Below are 26732 nucleotides of genomic sequence, written 5' to 3'. Positions count from 1 at the left end.
CAGCTTCCAAAAAGGAGTCCTTCTAATTGTAAAATATTCTTTTTGTAAAATTTGCTTTTTCCTTCAATTTTCAGCAGTCAATCAAACCTGCGAAACAATGTAGAAACAAAAATTTAAAGAAAATTAAATTTCAATATTTTGTTCTTATTTTTTATTACTTAATTGTCTCTAACAATGAAGTGAAATTTAGGTTCATTTTTTATTGTAAATCATACGGATCGTTTCATCCAATTATAGCGTCTTCTGCTATGGCAAAGTTGATTGAAGAAACCAAATCAGATATTTGATTTTATTTTTTCAAACTCACTTTTAATTTAATGCCAAAATTCTTATCGGTTAGTTAAATTATTAGGCTGAACAAAGTCACCTAATTTCATTTATGAAGTTTATAAAAAATAATATACAAAAGTTTGAAAACTTTTCAGAAAGTTTACCTTTGAATCAAAACAAAATTTTTCTTCAATAAAAAGTTATTCTCCCGAACTTAAAAAGTTAAAAAGTTAGAAGGTTTCTGTGTCAGATCAGTTATGTGACGTTGCTATTTTACACATTTGTTAGGACATTGTGAATTGTTTTGGATGTCTTAAAATTTGGAAATTCTTTGTAGTTTTACCATAGATCTAAATTATGACATATGCCACGGATGTGCGAAAATTGGTATAAATGCTATTAGCACAAAGTTTTCGAAGCATTTTCTACGGTGTGAAAATTGGAGAATATTTTTGGTATCATATTTTCAGATTTTGCATTTGATGAAGTGACCCCCCCCCCCCCCCCCCCGAACTTTATTAGACCGACTGGAATCGAAATAATTTTTCGTCTCAATCTTTCTAAGAGATTTTGAGAGAATTTTCGCATTTAAATTTATTGAGGCCGTTGAACAAATTTGAAATAGGACTTAGCATAGTGATCGGAACGTTTGCTCGAGATAGTACTGAATCAATTGTTTACAATTGAAAGAATATAATTCAACAATTTTATAATTATTAGATAGTCCGGGATTTAACTAGTGCAATGAATAACCATCGTCTACTTTTCTTGTATTCGAAAACAAAGAAAGTGCGATTTAATTTATTTATTTATTTATTTCATTTATTTACATGTAACGTCTTAAAAAAGATTTGGAGTTTATTTTCAAAGACATTTTGTAACTTTTGTAACAGTTTGTAACATTTTTAGTTTATGCTGAAGGTTCTGCAGGATAGGATTTCAAAGGACGTTTTTTTAAAGGTTTGTTCATTGTTTCTGCCCAAAATTAGCTGCTAAGTTTTTTATCTGGAAACTCTAGCGCTATTTGGATGCAGCGCTGAAAAAATTTTGGCCTTCTTCAGAACATTTCGATTTTCTTGGCTCATAGTGCCCCCCCCCCCCCCCCCCCCCCAGTACGTTATGCACCCCCAGTTTCAGAGCACGTGTCAGTAAGTGTTTAAATGATTTTGTAAAAATATGGTATGTGCGTCTAGGGGGTGCAAATAATATGCACCCACTAAGCTGGGGGGGGGGGGGGGGGCACAAACGGAAGAGATCCGATAGTTGTTTAAAAACAGTTTAAACTTACTTTTAAACAGAAGTGGCTTTTCAAATTGGGTTGTCATCCTCATTTTCATCTGAGGGGATGTCGTCTCAATCGGCTCCTCACTCGAACACTTTACAATATTACTTTTCTGCTCCTTGAGTCTTTCGGCTCTGTGTGTCAGTGTCGCATCATCCATACTTTTGCTACTCTGTTCGAATTCCCTCCGTTTCGTCTCAACTGGCCGATTGTTGTTTAATTCGAAACTCTTTTTGTGCTGAATTGTTTCACGCTTTAAAAAGCGTCGGCGGAGCAGCCGCGGTGAACAAAAAGTCGTCCAATTATTCGATTGCTCCATAAACTTTGATTAAATTGTGTAATAAAACTGTTATTTCAGCTACAAATTAATAAAATTTACAGCAAATTATGAGCAGTAAAATGAAAAATTGGAATGAAATTTTTTCATAGTGCGTTTTTGTGAACTTCTGAGACGAATCAAGCTATTGATAATTTGACTAATGGTTTATTTAGTTAAGAACATAGCAAGATTAACGTTTGAACAAATTTGCTAATTTTAAATTTGCATTTAAACGAGTTACTCAAGCTGATTTTATGCTTCCTAAACTCAGATTACGGGCAAATTCCTCTCTGAGCCGCATAAAATATTTGAGACAATTATTTTTTTAAAATGGTACTTTTAAAAGTACGCATTATTCCAAATCGTTCTCTTTTTCGTTCAACAGTTTTTTGTATCGTTATTTGTAGTGATTACTTTCACTTTAACATTGTAGTTGCAGTGAAGTTTAGACGGAGTATATTTTAATTAAAAGTGACATTTTGGGTTCAATTTCCTGCTAAGAGGGTGGTACCATTTCAGTTAAAAAGGAAAAGGGCTATTACTGGCGCACTTTGTTAGTTAAAAGGTCTTTCACTGAGTAAGTCTCAAGTCATTTTTACTTAAATCTTGAATTGGAGAAGGAAGAAAATTTTCAGGGGAAAAGTGGGATAGCTTACATCGAAATTTGACGACAAATTTTTTAATTGGTGCATTTTAGTACAAGGATTTCGCTCATTAAAAAATCATAGGATTTTCAGATGCTATATCAGGAACAATTAATAGGTTAAGATGTCAAAATTATTGTAGTTTTCAGCTTGATCCCTAGTTGAACTCACGTGAATTTCTTTGAATTAGCAATTTTGTTAGAAACTTGTAAAGTTCTTGTGCCAATTTGTATAATCTTGCAGGAATCTTGCAAACTTCTGGCACCATAATTTATAATCCAGCTAAGTTCCTACACCAAAAATGATCACCTTGCTAAGTTCTTTCACCAAAAATGGTAATCTTGCTAAGTTCCTTCACCAAAAATAATAATCTTGCTAAGTTCCTGCACAAAAATTGATAATCCTGCTAAGTTCCTGCACCAAAAATGATAACCTTGCTAAGTTCTTTCACCAAAAATGGTAATCTTGCTAAGTTCCTTCACCAAAAATGATAATCTTGCTAAGTTCCTTCACCAAAAATGATAATTTTGCTAAGTTCTTTCATCAAAAATAATAATCTTGCTAAGTTCCTGCACAAAAATTGATAATCCTGCTAAGTTCCTGCACCAAAAATGATAACCTTGCTAAGTTCTTTCACCAAAAATGGTAATCTTGCTAAGTTCCTTCACCAAAAATGATAATCTTGCTAAGTTCCTTCACCAAAAATGATAACTTTGCTAAGTTCTTTCACCAAAAATGATAACCTTGCTAAGTTCCTGCACAAAAATTGATAATCTTGCTAAATTCTTTCACCAAAAATGGTAATCTTGCTAAGTTCCTGCGCCAAAAACAATAATCTTGCTAAGTTCCTGCACAAAAATTGATAATCCTGCTAAGTTCCTGCACCAAAAATGATAACCTTGCTAAGTTCCTGCACAAAAATTGATGATCTTGCTTTAGTTCTTTCACCAAAAATGGTAATCTTGCTAAGTTCCTTCACCAAAAATGATAATCTTGCTAAGTTCCTTCACCAAAAATGATAATTTTGCTAAGTTCCTGCGCCAAAAATGATAACCTTGCTAAGTTCCTGCACAAAAATTGATAATCTTGCTAAGTTCTTTCACCAAAAATGGTAATTTTGCTAAGTTCCTTCACCAAAAATGATAATCTTGCTAAGTTCCTGCGCCAAAAACAATAATCTTGCTAAGTTCCTGCACAAAAATTGATAATCCTGCTAAGTTCCTGCACCAAAAATGATAACCTTGCTCAGTTCCTGCACAAAAATTGATAATCTTGCTAGATTCCTTCACCAAAATTGATAATCTTGCTAAGTTCCTTCACCGAAAATGATAATCTTGCTAAATTCCTGCACCAAAAATGATAACCTTGCTCAGTTCCTGCACAAAAATTGATAATCTTGCTAGATTCCTTCACCAAAATTGATAATCTTGCTAAGTTCCTTCACCGAAAATGATAATCTTGCTGAGTTCCTTCACCAAAAATGATAATCTTGCTAAGTTTTTGCGCCAAAAATGATAACCTTGCTAAGTTCCTGCACAAAATTGATAATCTTGCTAAGTTTTTCCACCAAAAATGATAATCTTGCTAAGTTTTTGCGCCAAAAATGATAACCTTGCTAAGTTCCTGCACAAAATTGATAATCTTGCTAAGTTTTTTCACCAAAAATGGTAATCTTGCTAAGTTCATTCACCAAAAATGATAATCTTGCTAAGTTCCTGCGCTAAAAATGATAACCTTGCTAAGTTCCTGCACAAAAATTGATAATATTGCTAAGTTCCTTCACCAAAAATGATAATCTTGCTAAGTTCCTTCACCAAAACTGATAATCTTGCTAATTTCCTTCGCCAAAATTGATATTCTTGCTAAGTTCATGCGTCAAATTTTACTATCCTGCATGAATCTCGCAAGCTTCTTGCAGCAAACTTCAAAAATTTACAGAGTGCCTGGATCCTGTAAAAAACAGTCCTGGATATGATCAGAATCAGTCCTAACCTTTAAAAAATGGGAGAGCATGTTAACATAAAGAATACAGCTAGCGTAAAATTATGAAAATCAATTTTTTCGCTTTTCAGTGTCTGGACAGATCGACATTACAGGTTTTAAATTGTTTTGGTATATTTTTCAATTTGCATTTGTTTTGCGTTGAAAAATTTCAGACTTTCAGACTTAATTCAATTAGAGGAGTTAAATATAATTGAGTATATCTGTTGATAATTTAAAAATATTTGAGGGAAACTTAGCAATTTACAGATCAAAACCAAATTCAAATGTTATATATTCTTGCATAAATGCATAAATATTTTCCGCAATTTTTTGGGTCTCTATTTTTATTGAGATGAAAGTGTTGTCCCTATGAAGGAGGTGCCGCTATACTCTGTCAATCTTCCGGCTATTTTTAAACACTGATACCACATCTATTGCATTCTGAAATAACCCACCCCTCTTCCAGCCCCCCCCCCCCCCCCCAGGAAAAGATTCAGTTGATTTTTGTTGCCAGACTAAGATAAATGAAAGTATATTCTAAGTTACAGAGTTCTTTTAAAGAAAATATTCATTTTATTTTTTCTAGAATTATTTTAATCATCTTTTGAGTTGTTCTGGAATTGTAATTTAGAACATGTTGAATGTACGTAAAAACGCTTCGTGATAAGTACACAAACGATTGAAACGTAAGTTTTAGCAGAAGAGCTATTTCAAAAATTGTAAAAATCAATAAAATTTCAATTCAAACAATCAAATATCATAAATTGAGCTACTAAGTGTGAGTTACACAAAAACAGTTCTTAAAAGAGTAATGTCTAGGCGTAATCCAAAAATAGGAGTGCTCAATGATTAATTGCAGGAAATTTTTGAATCATTTGAATTTAAATTTAATTTTACAATTACTTTTTTCAATAGTTCAGAAATAGTTGAATGTTATTATTTATTATCTTTCATAAAAACATATGAAATGAAGGAAGGTTATAAGATGTAATTGGCAGCGAATATAATTGGAGATAGACTGTTGCTGATTTGATAGCTCTTTGTCAATTTTTTCTTGAAAAGATAGAACTCAAATTAGTTTACAGCTACTACTCGTAAGAAATCCTTCAAACTAGCTTTCGGTTTTTTGAACAAAACTGAGATTGAAATTAAGAGCCGCGGCAAGTTTTAACTTAATGAGCTATATACATTGTTCATCATTTGAAGGGTTGAATCACTACGTGCAAACGCATATTACCACTTTTCCTTTTTTCTCCAATTACAGGATTGGGTAGCTGATTTATATAACTTAAGTTTATTCCATGACCTGCATGCCGTCACAAAGTTGTTTTTGCATTTTTCCAAAAGAGAACAAAAATCATATTATGCAGAGAGTCGGAAGTAGGAATTCAATACTTTTTCTGTCAGAAACAAAAAATCATTCGAATTTTGTTGATTCAAGTAATTTGTCTAGCTCGGAAAATACTAATATTTTTTACCTTGCATCTTAGAATTTGGATTTTTTTTCCTTTGTGCCCTCCCCTAGGTAATGCTCCAACAGTTATAAAACACATGCCATTAGTTAGTAAACCATTATCTATAAAAAAGTGGCTCGTGCATTTGGGGGGGGGGGGGGGGGGAGGGGCAAGTAATATGCACCACCTAGCTGGGGGAGGGATACTGATAATTTGCATCTAGTATTAGTATCTGTTAACAACGGTCTGCTTATGAACTCGTGGTTGTATTCCATGAAAATTTCACAAGTAATTAATTGCACTTTTTCTTAAGAACAATTTAAGTTTGAGCCAAATTTGTACCTTATAAACTTTACGATTTCCACTTTTCTTACAAGGCAATCTTATGTTTGGAACAACCGGTGATTGTAGCAGGTCAGATGTGAATTGAAAGAAGACAAGGACAAAACAAGTCGCGTCCTAAAACACAATCACTGTAATTAATTGACAAAAAGATGCAAATTGATTGGTTGAAGTTAGTTATCAAAAGGCAATGTAAATCAAAATTGAAAGGCTACTTGTCAAAAAATGAGAACAGTTTTGATCTTCAAATTTTAGTTGACGATTTTTTTCAAATTCATGACTGCTTAGAAAATCGGAGCTAACATTGAATGGTCAGATTTTATAATTTGCAATATCCCTTATTAAATCTAAAAGATACAAAAGTCTCGTGGTTGTATTCCATGAAAATTTTACAAGTAATTAATTTCCTATTCAAAGCACTTTGTCTCGTATTTTCTAACCTTTACAATATCACTTTTTCTTATAAGGTAATCTTATCTTTGGAAAAACCGGTGATTACAGCAGGTCAGATGTGAATTGAAAGAAATCAATGACAAATCAGGTTGCGTCCTTAAAACAATCAACCTAATTAATTGAGACAAAGTTGCATATTGGTTGGCTGAAATTAATTATCAAAAATTTATGTAAAGCAAAATTGAAATGCTACTCGTCAAAAGAAAAGAACAGATGTCGTTTTCAAATTTTTATTTGACGATTTTGTTTTCAATTTACTATGGTTTTTTCCAATGAAAATTGGAGCTATTATGATTAATCAGATTTTATAATATGCAATATCCCTTAATCAATTTAAAAGATACAAAAGACTATAGGGTATGTAAAGATACACAACATAGAGGCAAAAAACCAATAAGAAATCAAAGGCGATTTTATTAGGATAAAACATTCTCATACATTTTAAAACATGGGTACTCTTTACTTTACATTGATATCCTCTCATCTGTATTTAAACAGTATCGTTCCAACCCTCAATGATGTGGGGGTTAAGAACTTTATTCTCTCAGGTCATATTTTGTTAGACCAATTTTGGCCGACCAGTCTTTTTAGGAGGGAGACGCAACTGTCATGTCATTAAAAATCCTTAAAAAACTGAATCGATTATTGAAAGCATTTTTACAACATTAATATTGACACGACATCACACGATTAAAGTACTTTTAATTCGCATTTAACGTTTTTGTTGGTAGATAATTTTAGCAGCTTCAATAGCGGAGTTATGATATTATTGGCCTTCTCATAATTTTTTCTACCACTCGAAGAGAAGTTCTGCTGATCTGACGAGAACTGCAGGGGTCAACTATTTTTGCTGAGTGAATTGGATTTTGTGTTTTTGTGCCGTATCTCAGGTGTAATTTTAATTTAATTTTTATCCTCTTAAAGTCTTATATACGCCTATAATGACAATTTATCGTAGTGCAAGTTTTCAAGTTATATAAGAGTTTTAGATGCCGTTAATCAGTTTTTTGTTATTTCTTTTTGGCACAAATTTTTAAAGTTTTCTGTAGTTTTCGTCATGTTTTTGCAGTCTAAAGGTACCTAATTCCAATTGTAGTCGTTTTGACTGTCTTTTGTTTTCAATGATTTCAATAAAATATCTTTCATGCATAAAAAATAAAAGTCATATTTAAGTTTCTTTTGTCTATTTTGCCAAAAATTTAATACTTCTGTTTTTTGTCCTATATTGGATAATTTTTTACTCAATTGCTGATCTTAAAGTGTTCTGTGATTACTGCCACTTGGAGGAAACAACCGAATGATTGATAGGCATTCCATACAGACATAAATTGAACCTTTTCGTGGATTTCTGAATATCTCAAATTGCAGTTGTTTTTCATTGTCATTTAATGCCGTATGTCAATTCCGTCAATTCTGTGAAAGCAAAAACAGTAGTCAAGCCGCCAGGAAAGAAAATAATGGAATATCACGCAATTTGAAGAACTTTTTCTATCTGAGAGCTTGTCATTGAGTCAATCTAAGTGATTACTCACATTAGGTTGAGAATCATTTCTCAAATTGCAAACTCTGTGAGACTTCACCAGTTTTTTATAACTAAATTTCCTTTATTTTCTACCTTTTGTGAGCTAAATAGTAAAAAAAATTATGTAATTTAAATGGCTAGGCAGTTGCTTGTGGCGTGAATCAAGTGTCAATTAGAATCAATTGTGGCTATGGTTTTCACTTCATTTTTGAGGGGGCATGACTTCCGGACTATTTTGATGCATGATTTTTTGTTCATTCACGTTTTTGAGCTGAATTAGGTGTTTGAGACTATTTCAGGAAATTGTTGTTGTTCGTTGTTAAAAGTTCTTTTAATGTTCTTTTAATGTTCTTTTAATAAGTTCTGGTAAATATCTGCGGAAAATTTTTAGTTCATAGATCAAAGTCAGCAACAGATGTTTTATGTTTTTTCATAAGTACTTTAATGAAGAATTTTGGGTCTCTATTTTTTTTCCGAGACCCTGGGTCGGTGAAAGTGTTGCTGCTATATTCTGCCAACCTTGCAGCTATTTATGCAAACTGATATTAATTTGATGGTATTCTGGAAATATGTACCACACTTCCAACCCATCCCACCGAGCCGATTCATTTGATTTTCATTACAAGACAAGATCAACGAAATTCAATTAGATTCTAAGTAACAGAGTTCGTTTACAGAGAAAAGTGTTAAATTTTTTCCAAGAATTTATATAATCAGTCTTTACCTTGCTCCGATATTGCTTTTGAGAACATGTTCAAGGTACGTTAAAAAGTTTTGATGACAACTACAAAAAAAGAACAAAAGGTAAATTCTACCAAGAAAACCGTCTTTCAAAATCTTAAAAATCGGTCTAATTTTCGTTCAGACAATCAAAATTTTTTTTTAGATTCTGCAACTGTTTTTACTCAAAAATTTAATTTTTAAAGTAAGGCTTCGAGAAAAGTGATGTCCAGAAGTACTATAAAATTAGTTATACTTAATGATCGTTTGCATGATTTTTTTTGGGTCAGTGTAAGCTAATTTTTGGTTAACAAAATCCTCTTTCAATGTTCTTCCAAAGCGTCTATATTTACTTTTTGAATAATTCAGAAGAAGTTGAGTGTTGCTTTTTACTTTTTTTATATTTTTTTCCATACAGACAAGGGAAGTTTTGTGATTTAGTTGGAGTTAAATCACATATTAATCCTTAGTTGTTTGCCATTTTTTTGAAAAACATTCTACTCAGATTAGTATACAGCTAATCGTAAATAATCCTATGAAGCAGGATTCGGTTTTTAAAACAAAACTGACACCAAAGTCAAGAGTAGGGGTGAGTATTGTTTTATTGGCTTATTTACACTGTTCATCATTTGAAGGGTGGAATCAGTACGTGAAAGCGGACATCACTAATTTTCCTTATTTTTTCTCCAATTACCTGATTGGATAGCCGATTTTTATGTTTCAGTTTATTCCATGACCCGATGCCGTCACAATGTTTTTTCTGCATTTTTCACAAGAGAAGAAAACTCGTATTATGCAGAGAATCAGAAGCAGGAGTTCAAAACACTTTCTGTAAGAAACAAAACATCACTCAAATATTGATGCTTGAAGTAATTTGTCTGGCTCTGAAATTGGTTTACCTTGCTTCTTTATCAGAAATCAACTCTTTGCATCTAGTTTCAGTGTCTGTTAACTATGGTCTGCTTATGAACTCGTGATTGTGTTTCATGAAAATTTTACAAGTAATTAATTGCCTTTTGATTGCACTTTGTCTTAAATGCGATGTAATTTTAAGCGAATTTTTTAGTTCGTAAACTTTCTGATTTCCATTTTTTTTACAGGATAATCTAATTTTCGGAACAACCGGTGATTGTAAAGGTCAGATGTGAAATGAAACAAGACAGGAAACAAAATAGGGCGCGTCCTAAAACAATCAATCTAACGAATTTTAGAAAAAGATGCAAATTGATTGGTTGATCTTAATTATATAAAGGGCATGTAAATCATAATTCAAGGGCTACTCGTCAATAGATGAGAAAAATGTCATTTTCAAATTGTTATTCGACCATTTTAATTTTGTTTTGTGACATTTTTTTCTCAGAAAAGCCGAGCTATCTTTTGATAATCAGGTGTAAGTATTCGCAAGACCCCTTAATTGGTTCAAGAAATACATAAGACTATAGGGTCTGTATAGGTACGTAATTTTGAGGTAAGAATGCCAAAAGTCACCAAAAGTCTGAACAACAATATGTAGAAAAAAAGTGTTTCAGTTTTTAAGTTCTTGCTTCATACAATCAGCGGGAGAGCTGAATTGTCAATTAGTCCAAGCAAAATTTGGTTCAATCACAAGTTGTTCGGATAACTTAAAGTCAAAATTGTGTAAAGAATACTAATTAACAATTGAAGTATCATAACCTTTGCGATATTTAGTTAAAAAGAAAAAGCAGTTATTTTTTTTGTTGAAAAGGAACCAGCTGTATCTTGCCAAATGGAAGTAAAATAGTGCAAAAAATGAAAGCAAAATCGTGGATTGCTAAACGCGCAAAACTACGTCATGGAGGCAATGAAGATCATACCATTTTTAAAAAAATTCTTAAAATTGAAGAATAGAGGGAATTTTCGGAAAACTGAATGTTTCGAAAATTTGAATTTGAAACAACAGACTTAAAAGCGAAGAACTTCTCAAAGTTTTGTATAGGTCTTTGTAATTTGTACTTATTTTTGTGTTATAGCAAAAATATCGTGTATCCTTTAATAATGCACTTGTTTTTACAAAAATGTTATTAGTTGCAAGATTTACAGAAAAGAAGAGAATTTTGAACTTACCTTATTATTTTGACCCTATAATATTATTTTTAGAATATTTTTTATAAAGGAAAAAATTATATTTATCTAGTTGTTGAATTTCATGGAAATTGAAAAACGAATATCAATGCTTCTCAGCCTCGAAAACGAAATTGAATTGACGTTCACTTTCTGAATAGCAACCAATTGATTCCAGTTGTTTTTTTTTAAATTTTCGTTTGCCTCTTACATTTTAGTTGCACATTTGAGATCGATTGAGTTTACCGAATTGGATTTAAAAAATTGGACAAAAATTTGGATTAAAACTTTGTAAATTTAACAGTTTCCTCGAACCTACTTGGGTGAAACATGTATTACAAATGTTTATTTTGAGCTACTGGTGCCATTATCAGACAATTTTTGGGTATAGGAACGCGAAATTCCCTATCATGCATTGCATTGAATGATAATAGTAAATTATTGGGTGACTGATTAGAACAAGATTTTGTGACATCTGAATGAAATTATGCGAAATATAAGTTCGCAACCAAAAATATAAAATAACTTCGTTCTTTTAGAGCTGCCTCGTTTTTAATTGAGAACTGTTCAGTAAAAAGTTTTAGATAATTGATTTAAAAAATTGGATAGGAAATCCGATTAAAAAACATTTTACTTTACAAAAAACAATTAGTTCCGAGTGATAAATATAATAAAATTAAGTCAAACCTCTTTCTCGCTGAACCCTAATTGAACTAACGCAAATGAATTCACTTGAGCCTTACACAGGTAAGAATGCGTCACTTGGTTCAATCAAATTTACATTTATTTCAAAAACTGATGCTAAATTTTGTCCCCAGCTTTTCAATCAAACAAAAAACTACCTTAAACGAACAATTAATGGTCATATTTTGGATGCTTTTTTCTCCAATCTGTTTTCGAAGTTAGATTGTGTTATTCTGAGCACATTTCCAGATAGAAAAGCAAGAAAGTTTTTAGAAAATAGAGCAACAACTGATTTTAAAGATTTCTATTTTTCGATCAATGTACCGATTTTATGATTTGAATGATTTTGTGTTGGTAATTGTTGAATACTTTTTGGTCAAGCGTTTCGTAATTTATGCTATTCTCAATTTTATTCAAAATATCTGATGGAAAATTAGCACTTAAAGTAGCTCTGAAACTAAAAACCGTTTTAAAGTTTGAATAGGGCAAATAAAGGCTAATATCTCAATTAATATTCCGCTGACTTAATTTCTAGCCCATTCGGGTGTCTGGAGGCATTTTGCTTATTGGATCTATTTAAGTTTTATGAAAGTTCATCAGTTTTAACAGTTTTTTAAGGTGCTAATTTTGGATTGAATATTTCGCAGCACAAAATTTACTGTCGCGAGCCCAAATGACACTAATACCATAAAGTATGCGGCCAATTTTTGAAGCGCACTTTTCATAAATATAGTTGCCCTATCTAAGTGAGGACTGAACAATCTATTTGACGATTTGTTCATGATTCTGCAAAAAAAGTTCAACCTTATCTTCCAAATTACTTACCAAGACAATACATATAACGCCTTTCACAACCAAGTGTGAACAAAATAAACGTTTAATGTCAAAAATTGTTTTGGTCATTAGTTAAAAGTAATAAATGGTAAAAGAAATAGTAAAAACTTGAATAGTTATAGAACTGATAGGGTTCATGGTTTAGTACATTTGGTTTAATACGTGTAAAGGGCGTTTCGATTTGTCTACCTGTTCAGATGTCAATCAAGTGCCTGATGGACGTTATGATTGATGACCTAAACTCTTTTATAACTGAAGCTGAAACATAGGTCACTAAGACTGAATTACATGTTAGGTAATCTCTAAATTGGCCGATAGTCTGTGCACGCCCATACACAATTCCGAATTTAGGGAAGTTTGCATGGGAGGTTAATAAGACTTGTTCGACTTCACTTGTCTAGTTATTTTTGTTTTTCAGTTATTTCTGGTAGCTGATGAAATTATTCGTTATCAATTTAGTGCATACCCTAAATCATGCCTTTTTTCAAACTTCACGCCTCCTTCGAATAATCTACCAAACATAAATTTGTAGCTTGTCCGTTTAGGTTGAAATGAATGTTTCGGAAATCACAGTATAACTCAAAACACTTAGTTCCATAAAGTTGCGACTCTATCGAACGTTTCAAAGGTCAAAGTTCAAATTTAAAATATGCAGATATCTAGCAAAACACTGTCCATTTTCATGCCCCAAGCTTTGCAAACGTTCTCTTGCATTGCATCTTTTTGGGACTTACTATAGCGTGTCCCATAAAGTTGTAATAAGCAAACGTTTCAAAAGCCACAAATTAGAGTTCAAAGGTCAAACTTCAAATTTAAAACAAGTAGAAAAAATGGATCAATGAAACTTTAATGGAGAAAACGTTGACATTCAAATGAGCACATTGATACTCAATTGCAAGTTTTTGGCGTTTTTCGAACGTTCGCCTATTTCAACTTTATGGGACAGACTATATATTATGGTCAGTCCCATAAAGTTGCACCGCTATCGAACGTTGAAAGGTCAAAGTTCAAATTTAAAACATGCAGATATCTAGCAAAACACTGCCCATTTGCATGCCCCGAGCATTTCGAACGTTCGCTTGCGTTGCAACTTTATGGGACTTACTATAGCAATTTGATGTTCCTTTGATTGTCAGGATTTGTTCGAACGTTCGCTTGCATTCCAACTTTTTTATGGGACTAACTATAGTCAGTCCCATAAAGTTGCAACGCTATCGAACGTTTCAAAGGTCAAGGTTCAAACTTTAAACATGCAGAGATCAGCATTTCGTTGTTCATTTCCATGTCAAGAGTTTTTCGAACGTGCGCTTGCGTTGCAACTTTATGGGACTTACTATATAACTGTTGTCCCATGAAGTTGAAATAATCGAACACGTTCGAAAAAAGCCATTTTCAATGCCACGTGTCTATAATTCATCTGGCTTAGCTAAATGATTGAACTTTTTTGAACAAATTTGCGGAACGTTTGTTTAACTTATCGAACCAGCTAGCGTCTCCCATCAAGTAGAAAAAGTGAACATCAGGAAAAACTACTGGACAGAGGTCAAAGGTCACAGTTCATTTTAAAACGCAGATAAAAATAAAGCGTGTCCCATAAAGTTGAAATAAGCGAACTTTTCAAAAACACTGTCCAAGTTGCTCATTTGCAAGCTCAATTGCATGTTTTGGAATTTTCAGTCATTTGAACTTTGTGAGACAGACTATAGCGAATTAGATTTAAAGAGAAAAAATTTGGCATTCAAATGACCACATAGGTGCGCAGTTGCGTGTCTTGCTGTTTTTTCGATCCTTCAATTATAGTTAGTCCCATAAAGTTGCTACGCAAGCGACCGTTCGAAAAAAAATTGTGCTTGCGAATGCGCAGTGGTATGCTAGAGGTCTGCATGTTTTAACTTTCTATATATAGAGTGTCCCATAAAGTTGAAATGAGCGAACATTTCAAAAGCCTCAGGTTAGAGTTCAAAGTTCAAAGTTCAAATTTAAAACATATAGAAAAAATTGATGAATGTAAACTAATGGAGAAAACGCTGACATTCAAATGAGCACATTGATGCTCAATTGCACGTTTTTGGCGTTTTTCGAACGTTCGCTTATTTCAAGTTTATGGGACAGACTATAGTTAGTCCCAAAAAGTTAGAATAGTCGATATTGAATGAACGATATTTTTAATGCTCTGTTCAACGATTTTGTAGTCAAGCTGTTGTATGCCAAAACTTAATTTTTAGGGTTATAAATCGAAGGCATTAAGTTTAGTTTTTTTCACTTCATTTATTCACAATTTTCTTTTTGCTCACAAATTTCCAAAATGGAAATACGCATTAGGCGTCATAGTTAGAATTCAACCTCCAGTGAAAGAAACACTCGAAAACAGAACAGATGGCCTAATAGTGTCTTCTCTGATGCTACATTTTGCTTAGAAATAATCGTACATATAATATGATCCATGACGCTTGTATTTGTAACACCAGGAAACAATTTATTATTATTATCATTGAATGTTCGAAAAACCTCAATTAAGCATTCACACGAATAATGTGGACAGTGTTTTTGAAATGTCGATTATTTCGATTTTATGGGACACGCTAAATACATGCTCAATTAAATGTTTTTGAGGTTTTGGAACTTTGATTGTTTCAACTTTATGGGTCGTCAGACTATATAGTCGGTCCCAAAAAATTGAATTAATCAAACGTTTGAAAAACGCAAAAGCATGTAGTTGAGCATTAATGTATAGTCATTTGAACGCCAACGTTTTTGCTTCACCTTCATTTTAACTTGTTTTGCCTGCATGTTTTAAATTTTAACTTTGAACTCTGCCCAGTCGTTTAATTGAAACGTTTGTTTATTTTACTTTTGTGGGACATGCTACATATATATCCAGCCCCATAAAATTGTAACGCTATCGAACGCTTCAAAGGTCAAAGTTCAAATTTCAAAAAATGTTGAGACCAGCATTTTGTTGTTCATTTTCATGTCGAGTTTTTCGAACGTTCACTTGCGTTGCAGCTCTATGAGACTGATTATATATATAGCGTGTCCCATAAAGTTGAAATAAGCGAACGTTTCAAAAGCGACAAGTTAGAGTTCAAAAGTCAAAGTTCAAATTTAAAACATGTAGAAAAAATTGATGAATGAAAACTCAATGGAGGAAACGTTGACATTCAAATGAGCACATTGATGCTCAACTGCACGTTTTTGTTGTTTTCGAACGTTCGCTTATTTCAACTTTATGGGACAGACTATATATAGTAAGTCCCATAAAGTTGCAACGCAAGCGAACGTTCGAAAAACTCCTGGCAAGCAAATGAACATCAAAGTGCTAATATCTGCATGTTTTAAATTTGAACTTTGACCTCTGAGACGTTCGATAGCGTTGCAACTTTATGGGACTGACTATATATTCACTGTATCGGAGGGACGATAAGAATTACTGATTTCCTAGGAAATTTTTGATGTACATTTATTTCAGTTAGTTTTCAACTCTTAGCTTGACGACAAACCGCAGCCTGACAAATTGCATGTTTCTGCAATCACAACACACCACACCCTCATCGTGAATAGATTGACCCAGTTTCAATATCAACAATCGACCAACGCGGATCATCAATAACATATCTCTCATCAGTTGAGGAGCAGAACATATGAGTTATGTCTGCGTCGGAGGACAAAGCTTCACCTCGTTCTCGTGACGTCATTGGAGAACAGACTGGCGCGGGTGGAGAGAACGGTACTCCGAGAGAGGTATAGTTCAGTATACTTGTATCTCGCGACCCTCCCCCCAAACCCACGGATTGTTGTTTACTACGGTCTCGATATAGATAATTGTTATATAGCGCTTTAAAAAATGAGCAAGCAAGAAGGCTTTAAATTGAAAGAATATAAGCCATCATACCACCATATCCTTAATGATAAACAGAAACATTTGCATTTAGTCAGTCCCATAAAGTTGCAACGCTATCGAACGTTTCAAAGGTCAAAGTCCACATTTAAAACATGCAGAGATCAGTACTTCGTTGTTCATTTGCATGTTGGGAGTTTTTTGAACGCTCGCTTGTTTGCAACTTTATGGCACTTACTATACTATCGTGTTTTTGTTCCGACCCCTCTTCGGGGGCAGGAACTATGTACTCAAATGGGTTTTTTTTGTTCAGACAACTTTGACCGACCGATACGTTCATCGTAAAGCTTTGTGAGTGGTATCTCTAGAAAAACCGTCCAGCGTAGAAAATGAAATTAAATAGACTTTTTCAATTTTTGCTTTTTATAGGGAGCTATCGAGCTTTAAAGTTTTGTGAATATTAGACGTAATTCAGCTGTTTTCACATTTTCGACCAAATTTTTGTCAATTTTGACCAAGTTTTCGCCAATATTGCTGAATATACACTTTTGAACTGTGTCTTCCTAATCTCAAAAAGAGCTAGTTGTACTCCCGCAGGCATTATGAGTCTTCTGGAATTATAATTTTGTCAATTTTTTGCAAATATAAAGTCAATAATTATACCAAATGCATTATTTTGACAAACTGAAAAACCTTGTCTAGAATTAATCTGATTCGCAACCATTTCAACAATTGAGTGTTTTGATAGACGCTCAGCAATGTCGGGGCTGATCTCGATTTGACCATAAATCCTTATGATAAAAATTTTTTAGATTTTAAATGATAAAAATTTTTTAGATTTTAATGGGGCGCGACCTTTTTCAAAAAATTTCCGCTAGGTAAATGTTTCTGTAAATTACGGACAAGAGAGTATTGTTTTCATTTCTTATGATTTTTGTATTTCAATGACTTAGCATCCCCAATCAAAGATCCCGTTATTTTCGAGAAGGTTTGAATGAGCCCAGACAATTTTTTCAATTGTTGTCTAATGTCTGTTAAGTCTTTGAATATATATTTTTGGCGAAAATATCAGTGAAACTTTGAACTGACACTATTTCTTATTTCTCTCAACTTCGGGCGCAGTCTCAGTAAAAACAGGCGGAAACAAACTTCCCGTGATGTATAAATTAATTTCGGCAACGATTTTATATTGAACTAAAGGTTTCTTTGTTTTGGTACCACGCGTTTTCAATTTTTAAAAAAAATTTATCATAGTTGCAAATTTTCTGAGTTAATTTTGTTTCGTTGTCGAAATACCACATTTATTGACTTTTCCAATAGAATAAAGGCATTGTAGCAAAAATGCATAGTGTTGAAAGAAGGCGTATTTGGATATTTTAATTGTTTTTGTTGAATAATTCATGCTTTCAGGGCTGTGACAGTTATCTCGAAAAAAACTTTATGGGTTTTTGTCTTTGCCTAAATTTCATTCTTTTCCTTGTTGTAAGCCATATACCCGATAACGATAGATATTAATTGCTTCCCCAAGACGTATAACTGAACTGAGTAAAATATTTCAGTTTATAGCTGATTGTTTTGACGAATTTCAAATTAATTTTTAAAATAAAAGATTGGTTTTATCTGTCTCATTTTGCTTTTATGTTTGTCACCATGTAACTCAATCTCACTCATTAGGGGTCTCAATTATTTTTGTTGATTCAAGCATTTGTTCTTCGCTTGTTTATGCGTTGTGTCTGATTGCTTCGACCATATATTTTGGTAAAAAAAAAAGATTTCTATACTGTTCAATTTTTGGGTTTCTTTTTATGCCTAAGTAGTCCCTTTTATCAGGAAGACTCGTTTATGTTAAGATGAAGGAAAAAAGATGATTTACAGTTGTTGCAGGTAACCTTTTTATAATTATAGTGCCTTAACAGTGTCAGGTTGTAAAATTGTTGAAGTTTAGGCTTTATGATTTTTTTTGTGGGCTCGTGACTTAGCCTCATTATTATCAGGTCCAGTTGGCTTTCCCAGTTGTTGAAATTCAATCCGTTGTTTTTTGTTGTAGTCCTAATTCTGTTGTGATTTTTGAAAATAACCGTTCTCAAAAATAGTTTTGGTTTTTGAGCTGTGTCTTTTTTAAATAATTTTTCGGTCGATTTGTAGCTCAGTCACTGTAAACACAGGTCGCAACCCGTTTCCAGTGAGCTATAATTTATAACGGTTTTAGCTTCACGGCTTTGTTTCACGGCTTTGATACTATTATTACTACGAGATTTCATAAAATGTTAGATTTTTATTTGTACATTTCTAAGGATTTTTGGTTTATTTTTAAATTATAATTAACGGTTGGTCCCATTGGCTTTGAAATTTTGCGCCATCGACTATTTTATAATGACCTGCCTGAATTGCTTCTTCTGTAGATATAAATGAACATTTTAGTGAATTCAATTATCTAATGACCATAATAACTGTGAAATTAATTGTTTTCAAAAATGGAAATTTTTTTTGAACTTCGCACCTATTTGCTCTTCTTTGTCTACCTGTTAACCAGTCGCATTGTAGACAGGTCCCATAGCTTCTCAATGAAGTGCCGGATAAATTGTTTTGGTTTTTAACTGATGCAAGTTAGATTTTTTAATGATTTTTTTCATAGATTTGGTTCTTATATTTTATTAGATTTGTTAAGAGTTTTGGTAGTAAATAATGTGTTGTTTAATTTTTATTTTTGTCTTTTTAGTAGTCCTATAATCAACACTTTTTATCGGCTCTCTAGCGTGGCATTATCGTATTTCATTGGTTGCTTATTGAACGATGTGTATGTTTTTCGAAGTTTTCCATCTCATCATTTTGTAGCCAATGAAGTCAAGAATGTGGATGAGCGGGATCGGAACATTGTGCTTACACACATTATCGAGCCTCCTTGTTTTCTCTAATATTGACAGTCATAATTAACTATAGTTAGTCCCATAAATTCGCAACGCTATCGAACGTTTCAAAAGTCAAAGTTAAAACGAAAAACAAGCAGATATCTAGCAAAACAATTCCCATTTGCATGCCTCCAGCTTTCCGAACGTTCGCTTGCGTTGCAACTTTTTGGGACTTACTATATTAGCAATTTGTTGTTCCTTTATATAATCAAAAAATTTTTGCTGCACAATCCTGAGCACATCTTAGCTGTTCTATCAATCCAAATTCAAAGTTTCAAAGGTGAAAAAGTTTTCCGAGGAACCACAAATGCCTCTTATCTTTAGATTGAAGGGAACAGATATTTGAGCCTAATTTTTTATATTAGTGGGGTAGGAACTATATACTCAAATGGGCTTTTTGTTCAGTCATTTTTGGAGGCTTGATATATTAACCGTATAGGGTTGTGATTGGTATCATTAGAAAGCCCGTACAAAGTAGAATATCGAATTAAAAAGATTTTTTTTGAATTTCTGTCCTCTAGGCAGTAATCGAGGTCCAAGCTTTTGTGAAGATTGGAATGATATCCGTTGTTTTTTTCACATTTGTTCACAGAGGGGGTGGCTAACTCTTTTTATCCGATTTTAGCTTAAAAGTTAGTGATTTTCCAAAATTTAACCTTTTTTGAAAAGCGGAACCTGCTTTTTTTGTATTAGTTAACAAGGTAAGTTTTTCTTATGACTTTTAAGTCAACTGTTTTACACATAGACGTCCTTTTCACTCTGCACTTTCCTTTTCTTTTTTGTCTATTTCTACCTAGTTTCATTAAATACAGTACAGGTCTCATATCACTTTAATGGTTATGAAAATGCCCAATTGAAAGTATCTAATCTATTTTTCTTCAATGCATTGCCGGTTTATGACGGCTTTTTCGCCGGTTTTTCTGCAAAAAGTAATAAAATTATTTTAGGCTGTAATTGTCGTTCTCTTCGAAGATGTATGGCATATTCTGAACTAGGACTTATCTCAATGGCTTTCGTTGGAGACTTAAAGGAATTCGTTTTGCGATTTGATTTAACTGGTAATACTTTAATGACGTAATTGATTTCGAAAAATGCAATTTCAAGTTTTCAAGTTCTGCCTTTGTATTTTATTGTCTACTTGTTATCAAATTCAGAAATCGCATATTGCAATATTGGTTTTGACATAAAGCGCGAACAAAACTTTTTACAGAATTGATCATGGTTTTAATGTTTTCGACACCGTTTTCTGCAAAAACCTTGTATCTGTCGTTTTTTTTGTAGATGGATGACATATTGTGAATAATAATAGGTCTCAGTTTCGCATGCAGGTGTGACTGAAAGTAAAACTTTCAGAAGACAGTTTTTTGGTTTTCCTTGTTTGAATTTAATTTTTAAAAAGAAAAAAATAGTTTTCAACTTTTCCGTTTTTTGTTTTGTCTACTTGCTACGAGTCTCGGTAAAGACTGATCAGCTGTTTTTTCCCATTGATGTTCAAATCAATTTGTTTAGTTTGTTTTATTGGAAATCAATTGTTTTTGCTTTTACTTTTTGTTTCCAAAAAAAATTACATTGATTTTTTGATGTTTATGCTGTTTTCATTTAATTTTGTTGTTTGTAGCATCTCGTAGTTTGAATAATGGCAAATCTCATCGGCTATGTAATTTTTTCAAGTGATTTGAGTTGGAAGCAACTTTTTAATTAAATAACCAATTAATTTCGAAGAATATCTGAATATTTAAATGTTTTCTAGATCCTCCACATTTGGTAGATAATTAGGCTAAAAATATGGATGAGCGGGGTAAGAACGTTATGGTTTTGAATGAGGTAATTGATTTCACTGTAATCAAAGAGGAGGAGCAAAACTGATAGGAAATTAGATTTTTCTGTAAATTTGTCCTATACTTCCATCCTGTTAATCAGAGTCTGACATAAATTCATAAAACGAAAACAGCGTATGTCTGTTTCCCATGTGTCGTGCACCATTTCTGTAAACTTAGCCTGCAAAATTTTCACCACGGAATTATTGATAAAATTTTTGAACATTTTAGTGTTTTTTTGTTCATATTCTCCCTATTTATTATACATTAAAGTTGCAAAGAAATAGGAATTGGTTTCATCCTTAAAAAGAAGTAATTGTTGAGTTGTTTGATCCAAATTTTTGGCCAAAACTTTCTAAACTTTTCAAATTTCACCTTTTTATTAAAAAAAGCTAGAAATAAGCTTTTGTCCTCCGGATAAACTTTTCGTCGTTGACCAAACACAATCTTCTTCGTTAGCTTCAAAGGCTGCAAGCTGGAGTTCCTTTGAGATTGCTCCTGTTTTAAATTTTGGCGGTTTTTTTTCAAAATCAGCTCGATTGATTTTTAATACTGAAGTTTTTTGTCAAAATATCCATATTCAACATATTTGGAACAACATTATTTGAGGAACGGCAGTAGAAAGGACAGTTCTGGTCTAAGTTGTGTTTTTTTCTAATCCAGAAAAAAATTGGATTCTTATCAGTTGCCTTCATTTGAAAAGTCGCATTTTTTGCTCTTGTTAGTTACAGAACAAGACAAGACAACTGAAATCAGGGTTTATGTATTGGCAATTGGAAATTAAAACAATTGTAATGAGAGATCCATTTGGCTTCCCAATGAGTTCCCAAGAAGCCAATCTTGTCTTTTTAGTCCAAACTTTATGGTCGTTTTAAAATTAAAAGAAATTATTTCGAAATCAACATGGGTTATTGAGCTTTGGCTGTTTTTGTCTTTTCGTGCAACCTGTAACTGAGGATCAGTAATGAAAAAGTGCCTCATTCTTCTAGTAATATGAAATCAAAAACTTATTGTGTATAAACATTTAAAGAAGTTTTTTGGCATGGATACTACAAGTTTTCGCAATTTTTTTTTGACATTTCCCGCCTTTTAGGTTTTTATTTCTCACATTTTAGCAGGTCAGATATATATTATTGGAGTCTACAAACTGAAGATACTGATTTCTTGAGTGTTTAGGTTATGGTTTTAAGGGCTTCAAAAACGTTTGTGCATCAACATCTAGTCGAAATTTGGCTTTGTTTGCCGTTTTCTTTGTAGTCGCATGAAAAATGCTGGATAGTTGAACTTATTAGCGGCTTCCTGTAGTTGAAAAAGGGAAGCACCTAAAGTTTTTCACAAATTAAGTCAAATGTTTTGAACATAGATGTCCTTTTCACTTTGAAATATCCTGTTTTTTCCATTTCTACCTAGTCTCATTAAATACACTACAGGTCTCTTATCGCTTTAATGGTTATGAAAATGGCCCAATTGAAAGTATCTAATCTATTTTTCAGTGCATTGCCTGTTTATAACGGCTTTTTCGTCTGTTTTTCCGCAAAAAGTAGATTAATTTTTGATTTTAGGCTTTAATTGTCGTTCTTTTTGAAGATGTATGGCATATTCTGAACCAGGACTTATCTCAAGGCGTTCGTTGGAGACATAAAGGAATTTATTTTGCGATTTGATTTAATTGGTAATATTTTAATGACGTAATTGATTCCGAAAAATGTAATTTTTTACAAATTTTGCCTTTGTACTTTATTGGTCTACTTGTTATCAAATTCAAAAGTCGCATATTGCAATATTGGTTTTGACATAAAACGCAAAGTAACATAACTTTTTTTACAGAATTGATTATGGCTTTAATGTTTTCGACAACGTTTTCTCGCAAAATTTTTTGTTTTGTCTATTTGCTACGAGTCTCCGTAAAGACTGATCAGCTGTTTTTTCCCATTGATGTACAAATCAATTTGTTTAGTTTGTTTTTTTGGACATCAGTTGTTTTTGCTTTTACTTTTTTTTCCAAAAAAATCACTTTGATTTTTTGATGTTTATGCTGTTTTTATTTAATTTTGTTGTTTGTAGCATCTCGTAGTTTGAATAATGGCAAATCTCATCGGCTATGTAATTTGGCGATTTTTAATTTTTTCAAGTGATTTGAGTTGGAAGCAATTTTTTATTCAATTACCGATTAATTTTGAAAAATATCTTAATATTTAAAAGTTTTCTACATCCTCCTCATTTGGTAGATAATTAGGCTAAAAATATGAATGAGCGGGGTAAGAACGTTATGTTTTTGAATGAGGTAATTGATTTCACTGTTATCAAAGAGGAGGAGCAAAACTAATAGAAAATTAGATTTTCTGTAAAATTATGTTCTATATTTCCATCTTGTTAACCAGAGACTGACCTAAGTACATGAAAACAAATACGGCGAAAGTTTGTTTCTCAAATCTCTTGCACCATTTTTGTAAACTTAATTTGCGAAATTGCCTCCATTGGATTTATGTTGTTTCTTTAATTCGATTCTGTGGCTTTGTGTGATTTGACGGCACAAACAACAAAATCAGTGCTATTGAAAAAAAGATGCCGTAAAACATGCCAAAACACAAATTCATAATCAAGTTTTCAAAAGAAAGGACTGTCATATAACAATAAACTATAAATGCGAGGGCAAACACGATTATATTGATATTTCAGGAGAACAATTGAAACCTGTCAAAGATGTGGGAATGAAATAGGAATATATGTATCGTAGAGAGTTGAGACTGGTATCATTAGAAAGCTTGAGTTATCGAGGTTTAAATTGTTGAGAAAACAGTGAATTCCGTAGATTTTATTCACATTTTTCGAATTTTTTTGACTAAAATTTCGCCAATTTTGCTAAATTTTTCCAGAAAGTGTTGTTGATTTTACTTTTAAAGACAAAAAATATTGTCGGCTATTTGTATTTATTTTTTTATCAAAAATTCTAGCTAAATATTTCACAAAATTCAGATTTTTCACCAAAACAGCACGAAATAAATTTATTTAGTCCACTTTAATTAAATATGCAGGAAGTGCCACACCCAAGCACAACTAGCACAATCTTTGTAGACTCAAACGGGGCTTTTTCTACTTAAACTTCCGTTGAGAGTGTTCTCTAATTAAAACTATGCCGTTTTTTGGTAACTTTATTCGTTGATTATCAAAAACGCAGCATTTTTTGATTTTTCAACTAAAAAAAATATCTATATCTATGTCATTTGAAAAACTAAGTGTTCTTAATGGACGAACAGCATTAGCGTGGCTAGTTTTGGACTAATTTTTTACTTACAATCCAAAAAAAATTCGGATTGTAATCAGTCGGTCTTTTTCATTTGCAAAATTTGTTTTTTTTTCTTAATTAAATAAAAAGAACATCTCAGAGCAGAGCTCACTAGTGATAGGTCCAATTGGCTGTCTAATTAGCACCAAATTAAACTATCTAGTTTATTGGTTGAAAACTTATGGTAGTTTTGATTTTTGAAAGTTTGATTTTTTAATAGAAAATGGCTAATTTTGCCTTTGTTTTTCTTTTAATTTGGTCAAATTGTAGCTTAGTGTTGGCAATGAACGATTGCTTCGACATTCTATTGAATTCAAATTTAATTTTTGTTGCTTTTTTAAGCCTTAAGTTATGGTTTTTTTGCTCTGATACTACTAGAATTCATTTTTTTATGTATTTGCACATTTTTCATGTTTTCTAGATTTGTCACATCATCACGTCATTGACAGTTCATATATCACATTATTGGTGTTCGAAACAAGTCAAAATTGATAATATTAAAACCTTTTACGATATAGATAATTGTTTTTACGGCTTCGACACTTGCTTTCTTGAAGAATTTAATTAATTTTTTTTTGTTTTTGACTGTCGTTTTTACATTGTCTTTTAAGTCGTATGAAATTTCCTGAACAATGAACCGGTTTCATTGATTTTTCATAAAAGACAAGATTAGATGAGCCGATATTCTGATATTAAAAGATAGCTGTTGGCTTTCATGACTTTGAAATCAATTGTTTTCCCAAAATGAAAAAAAACAACTTGGCAATTTTGATACTTTTGTTGTATGTTTGTTACCTGATCTCGTTAATTAGAGGGCAAATATGAATTTATTAAGGCCAACGGAAAGTGTCAGAAAGGATTGGTTTGGCAATATCTAATGTTTTAGAAGAATTCGTTATGATTTTACCGGCTTCGACACGGGTTTTTACAAAAGAAATTATTTTTAATTTTTGTCACATTTGACGTTCTTTTTGTAGACTTAAGAAATATTTTCGATATTTGCAGGTCTCAATGGCTTCCTGTGGAAGAATATAAGAAATATACGAACGACTTAATTATTTCATTTTGTAAATAATGTCTTTTATGAATTTGGAAATATTTCGAAAAAAAGTTTTGCGTAATTTTGACTGTTTTTTTTAACTAATTGTAACCTGATTTCATTAATGAGAGGTCGAAGAATACATTATCGGTGTTCGAATAAGGTGAAATTGAGCACGAGCATATTTTGAGGCCAAACTATGGTTATACGGCTACGAAAGTGCTTTCTGGCAAGTTTTAATTGATGTTTTGATTGTGGTCTATTCGTTGTTCTTTTCTAACCGCATAAAAACTGCAGTTCTTAATTCCCTTCTAATGAAGCATTGGTAATTGTTAACAAAAGGGATATTTTGATTGATTTCTAATGATTTTCATTACTTGGCTGCCTAATTAGCTCCAAATTAAATTATCTAGTTTATTGCTTGAAAACTTATGGTAGTTTTGACTTTTAAAAGTTTGATTTTTAAATAGAAAATGGCTTACTGAACTTTGTTTTTGTTTTTCTTTTAAGTTGGTCAATTTGTAGCTTAGTGTTAGCAATGAACGATTGCTTCGACATTTTAGTGAATTCAAATTTAATTTTGTTGCTTTTTTAAGCCTTAATTTTTTTTATTATGTGTTTGCCCATTTTTCATGTTTTCTAGATTTGTCACATCATCACGTCATTGACAGTTCATATATCACATTATTGGCGTTCGAAACAAGGCAAAATTGATAATATTAAAACCTTTTACGATATAGAGTAGATAATGGTTTTTACGGCTTCGACACTTGCTTTCTTGAAGAATTTAATTAATTTTTTGTTTTTGACTGTCGTTTTTACTTTGTCTATTAAGTCGAATGAAATTTCCTGAACAATGAACCGCTTTCATTGATTTGTCATAAAAGACAAGATTAGATTAGCCGATGTTCTGATATTAAAAATAGCTGTTGACTTTCACATGACTTTGAAATCAATTGTTTTCCCAAAAAGAAAAAAAACATCTTGGCAATTTTAATCCTTTTGTTGTATGTTTGTTACCTGATCTCGTTAATTAGAGGGCAAATATGAATTTATTAAGGCCAACGGAAAGTGTCAGAAAGGATTGGTTTCACAATATCTAATGTTTTAGAAGAATTCGTTATGAATTTACTGGCTTCGACACGGGTTTTTACAAAAGAAATTAATTTTTTATTTTTTTCATATTTGACGTTCTTTTTGTAGACCTAAGAAATATTTTGGATAATTTCAGGTCTCAATGGCTTCCTTTAGAAT

General features: G+C 32.3%; 2 protein-coding genes across 5 annotated transcripts in view; one reads left to right on the top strand and one right to left on the bottom strand.

Moving 5' to 3' along the window:
* Positions 1-1884, bottom strand: part of LOC142336482 (uncharacterized) — a 111832-nt gene extending 109948 nt beyond the window's left edge. Inside the window, exon 1 of the mRNA XM_075385359.1 lies at positions 1559-1884. Coding sequence (XP_075241474.1) covers positions 1559-1871 — 313 coding nt within the window. The 5' untranslated portion in view covers positions 1872-1884. The remainder of the gene's footprint in view (positions 1-1558) is intronic.
* Positions 1-26732, top strand: part of LOC142336480 (protein phosphatase 1 regulatory subunit 14C-like) — a 120920-nt gene that overhangs the window by 79331 nt on the left and 14857 nt on the right. For 3 of the 4 annotated variants that reach the window (XM_075385356.1, XM_075385354.1, XM_075385355.1), the window contains exon 2: positions 16059-16330. In XM_075385356.1, the coding sequence (XP_075241471.1) occupies positions 16238-16330 (93 nt within the window). In that variant the 5' untranslated portion in view covers positions 16059-16237. The remainder of the gene's footprint in view (positions 1-16058; positions 16331-26732) is intronic. The other variant, XM_075385358.1, reaches the window with a different exon arrangement.

This window comes from Convolutriloba macropyga, chromosome 3 (assembly GCF_964194025.1).
Source record: "Convolutriloba macropyga chromosome 3, txConMacr16.3, whole genome shotgun sequence".
NCBI classification, from domain to species: domain Eukaryota; kingdom Metazoa; phylum Xenacoelomorpha; order Acoela; family Convolutidae; genus Convolutriloba; species Convolutriloba macropyga.
The sequence above is the reverse complement of the archived record's forward strand: the minus strand, read 5'-3'. Positions and strand labels throughout refer to the sequence as shown.